The sequence below is a fragment of the Leptopilina boulardi genome, unplaced genomic scaffold (genome assembly GCF_019393585.1).
Source record: "Leptopilina boulardi isolate dan_hultmark-lab unplaced genomic scaffold, ZJU_Lbou_2.1 LbouV2_324, whole genome shotgun sequence".
Classification (NCBI taxonomy): Eukaryota; Metazoa; Arthropoda; class Insecta; order Hymenoptera; family Figitidae; genus Leptopilina; species Leptopilina boulardi.
In genome coordinates this window covers 602,108-606,757 of record NW_026137890.1, presented here as the reverse complement: position 1 = coordinate 606,757, position 4,650 = coordinate 602,108, and the positions used below count along the sequence as shown (strand labels likewise).

General features: G+C 35.5%; 1 protein-coding gene across 1 annotated transcript; it reads left to right on the top strand.

Moving 5' to 3' along the window:
- The first annotated feature begins 2,008 nt into the window (after positions 1 to 2,008).
- LOC127284339 (uncharacterized) lies at positions 2,009 to 3,169 on the top strand. Its single transcript, XM_051309735.1, has one exon. The coding sequence runs from the start codon at positions 2,009 to 2,011 to the stop codon at positions 3,167 to 3,169; it is 1,161 nt and encodes a 386-aa protein (XP_051165692.1).
- Positions 3,170 to 4,650: the final 1,481 nt, after the last annotated feature.

Here is a 4,650-nt window from a genome sequence, read left to right as displayed (position 1 = left end):
AGATAGAATAAAGAAGTTCTCCCCCTTGTCTATTCCGTTCCCGCGTACTTTACGGTTTTCATTCGTTTCTTGGCGTTGGTTGGATACACATCATGGACGATCGAAAGAGAGCTTTGGAACAGAGGTTAAGGTTAGCAGAGATTGAGATGAATTCTGCACTGGCGGAAATGGAGGAGATCACGAAAGAGGATCAGGATAACACTTCAATAATAGCTGAGGAAGATCAGCAACTTGAATTCCAAGGTAAGTCTTTTTTTTTAGGGCGTCCTTACTGGCGTGCTACAGGCATCTCAGGCGCCATGTTTCTCAAAATGGTGGAGCTTCAATCTAGAATTGTCGCCAACAACCAAAAGGGATTTCTGATTTTCGATCAAGAATCGAAAACGGAAAAAAGAGAAAATATAACACAAAACCTTCTTTTAAAAGAATTAAAAATAAATTCATATTTTCCAGACGTTATGAATTATGAAAATGAAAACATGGCTTCGCTTGATTTTCCCACGGAAAAAGCCACCGAGGAAACTCCTCCTGAAGTTGATTATTTTCTGGGGAAAAATCCCACTGATTCCCCTAAGGAATTAAAATTGCTTAAAGAGGTTGCAGAGAGAGTTCATGCCTGGAGATCTAAAGGATTTGGGACTAAGGAGGAAAAAGATGAAATAATAAATTCAATTCCGAGAAAGGGTAGTGTCATTCTAGCAGCTCCTATCCTTAATGAGGAGATTCAGGTGGATTTACATCCCAAAATGTCAGCTCGCGATGAGCATTTTAGAAATTATCAGGATTTGACTGGTTCGGCACTTGCAGCAGTTTCTTCAACCTTGAGTGCAGTTCTCAATGACACGGAAGATCCCTTAGACAGAGAACAAATTTTGGAAAATCTCTCGTCTGCAACAAAACTCCTGTCAGAGCTTTTCTATTCCTTGACACAGGCACGAAAGATTTTCCTAGTTGGAAAATACGACGAGAAGGTTCAAAAAATTTTAAAAAAAGCGAATCCAACTAGTTTTTTATTTGGAGATAACATTAAGAGTTTAGTGGAGAGTTCCAAGACTATGGAGAAGTTGTCCAAGGAATTAAAACCCAAGCCATTTCAAACGAGGTCCAATGCTTTAAACTGGCGAAGCCCTGCTCAGAGAAGGGAGGTTGGAAGAGGGGGCTACAATCCACAGAGACCATTTACCTCCAGAGTGACGAACAACAACAACAACAACCGCTGGAAGGCCCCAGCGAAGAAATTTTATTCACAGTCGCAGCCGCAGAGGAAGAAGCCTTAGAGCATAACGTGGTAAGTCACGCAGCTAGATTAAGATTTTATCTTAACAGGTGGGAACAAATAACACAAGACCAAAGGGTCTTAGAAATAATAAAAGGTTACAAAATAAATTTAGTCAAAACTGTCATTCAAAATAATGAACCTTCACCAAACGAACAACTCGACAAAGCAATAGGCAAATTAATAGACATAAATGCTATTGAATCCTGTAAAAAAGTTAAGGGACAATTTTTATCATCGTTTTTTCTCGTAGACAAACCGGATGGAACACAAAGATTTATTTTAAATCTTAAATCGTTCAATTTTTTTGTTAAAAAGGAACATTTTAAAATAGAGGACATCCGAACAGCGGTTAATATTTTAAATAAAGGGGATTTTATGTGTAGATTGGACTTGAAAGACGCGTATTTGCTAGTTCCTATACAAACAGAAGATAAAAAATATCTCCGATTTAGATATGGAAGGGAAATTTTTCAATTTAATGCTTTGCCTTTCGGGTTATCTTCTGCCCCCTTCATTTTTACAAAATTATGTAAACCAGTAATCAACTGGCTAAGATCCAAGGGCATTAGAGTTGTCATCTATTTAGACGATTACTTGATTTTTGGAAACTCAAAAAAAGAATGCGAAAAAAATACGAAATTAACAATCTCCTTATTAACTTTTCTTGGTTTTGTAATTAATAGAAAAAAGAGCGACTTAATTCCTAATAATTCATGTAAATTCTTAGGAATGATAATTAATTCGAATGAGATGACAATTGAATTACCTCTAGATAAGCGCGCAAAAATAAAAGATATGATACAGTCATTGTTGTCTCGCGACAGAATAAAAATACAAGAACTGATGGAAAGTATAGGAGTCCTTGTAGCAGCTTGCCCCGCTGTAGCCTACGGTTGGCTTTATTACAAAAATCTAGAAAAGCTTAAACGAGATTCCTTACATGAAAATCAAAACAATCCTAATAAAAAGATTACGCTTACAGAACCAGCGATAGAGGATCTAAAATGGTGGGACGCGGAAATTTCGACAGTAAAAAATAAAATTAGAACCTCCATTTTCGACTTAGAGATTTTTTCAGATGCCTCCACCACGGGGTGGGGCGCTACCTGCGGAAACAGAAATGCTAAAGGTTTTTGGTCCCAAGAGGATAAAAAGAGACATATAAATTATCTCGAGATTAAAGCGGCCTTTCTAGGTCTTAAGTCCTTCGCCTCTAGTATATGTCATAAACAATTATTGTTGAGAATAGATAATATCACCGCGTTAGCTTACTTGAACAAAATGGGGGGCATAAAACATAAAGATTTAAATTCCTTAACTAGAGAAATTTGGGAATGGTGTAAAGCTCGTGATATTTGGATGTTCGCGGAATACGTCGTATCCAAAGAAAATTTAGCAGATGAAGGTTCCAGAATTTCGAATTTAGATACAGAGTGGGAACTTTCTCAAATTGCATTTAAAGATATTGTTAAAAAATTTGGAAAACCGACGATTGATTTATTCGCGAGTAGAATCAACAATAAATGTAGTAAATACTGTTCTTGGGAAAGAGACCCAGAAGCTCACGTTATAAATTCCTTTACTGTTTCTTGGAAGTACGAGTTTTGGTACGCCTTCCCTCCCTTTTCCTTAATCACAAAAGTTTTAAAGAAGGTCAGGGATGAAGGCTCAACCGGTATAATTGTTGTTCCTTTGTGGACAGCTCAGCCTTGGTTCCCTGAATTTCAATCCTTATTAGTTTCTGAAATAATTCAATGGAAACCTTCTAATAAGTTACTTTTATCTCCTTGCAGGGAAATCACACATCCGTTAGCGAGCTCGCTTATCCTGGTATCAGGAATTGTATCTGCCAGGCCCTCAAGAAAGAGAGGATGGGAGATGACACTCTAGAAATTATGCTCGCTTCTTTAGCTGAAGGTACAAAGAAACAGTACAATTCTTCCTTAAAATATTGGTGGAATTTTTGTATGGAAAACAAACAAGATCCCTTTTGTGCTAATGATTCAATAATTATTAGGTGCCTGACGAGGAGATTTAGTCAGGGAGCAACGTACGGAACTTTAAATTCCCTAAGGTCTGCTATTCAACTAATAAACAGCTGTCAGACGAGTAACAGCCTTCTAATCAACAGATTCTTCAAGGGTGTATTTAGACTCAGACCAACAACTCCTAAATACAGTACGACCTGGGACGTAGATGTGGTTCTAAAATTCTTAGAGGACTGGTATCCGTACGAAAATTTGGATTTAAGAAAATTATCTTTAAAGTTAAGCATGTTACTTGCTTTGGGTTCAGCGTTCAGGGTACAATCCCTTGCTTTGATTAAAATAAGTAATATTAAGATTTCCCAAGGGGGAATACAGATTTCAATAACCGATATTATAAAAACTTCGAGACCAGGTGCGGACCAACCTCATGCCTATTTTCCTTTTTTTGATAAAGAAAGTCTTTGCGTAGCAAAGATTTTAATTCATTACCTCTCTATCACTCAGAAAATTAGAGGAAATATAAATAATCTTTTTATTTCATTCAAAAAACCTCACAAGGAGGTTGGTTCGCAGTCTATTAGCCGATGGTTAAAAAATGTTATGAAGAAAGCAGGTCTGGATGAAGAATTCGGAGCACATTCAACTAGACATGCTTCAACTTCTAGAGCCTTATCTAAGGGCTTAGATGTAAATTGCATAAAAAAGGCGGCAGGTTGGTCTGAAAATTCTAAGACTTTTTATAAATTTTACAATAGGCCTTTACTAAACACAGGAAATAATTTCTCAGAAATGGTCTTATCCTAAAAAAAAAAAAAAAAAATTTGAGTATTATCTAATGTGATATTAGTTCAAGTGTTGCCAATGTTTTGTTTAGTGACCCTAAAGAGTGTTCAATAATTAAGATTTCGTTAATTGTAGATTATAAGAAAAAATTTTAATGTTCAACATTGTAAATTTTATAATAAAATTTTATAATAAAATAAATTCAGAAAATATGTTAGTATTCTACTCTAAACATCTACAAGTTATATCTTCGAACAAGTTAAATGAAATATAATTAATGATTAAACGAACTTACAAGTGAAGTTCGATCATAATTATATGAATAACTTGTTCGAAGATATATAGTCCCTCCCTATAAATAAAATATAATAATAAATAAAGACATAAGAATTAATTAAAATAAAACCCATCCCTAATTTATACAACCATACTCTAAACTAAATGAAAACCGTAAAGTACGCGGGAACGGAATAGACAAGGGGGAGAACTTCTTTATTCTATCTCTAAACAGTGGCGTCATCCAACGACAAGTAGCGGTACTACAAGTTATATCTTCGAACAAGTTATTCATATAATTATGATCGAACTTCACTTGTAAGT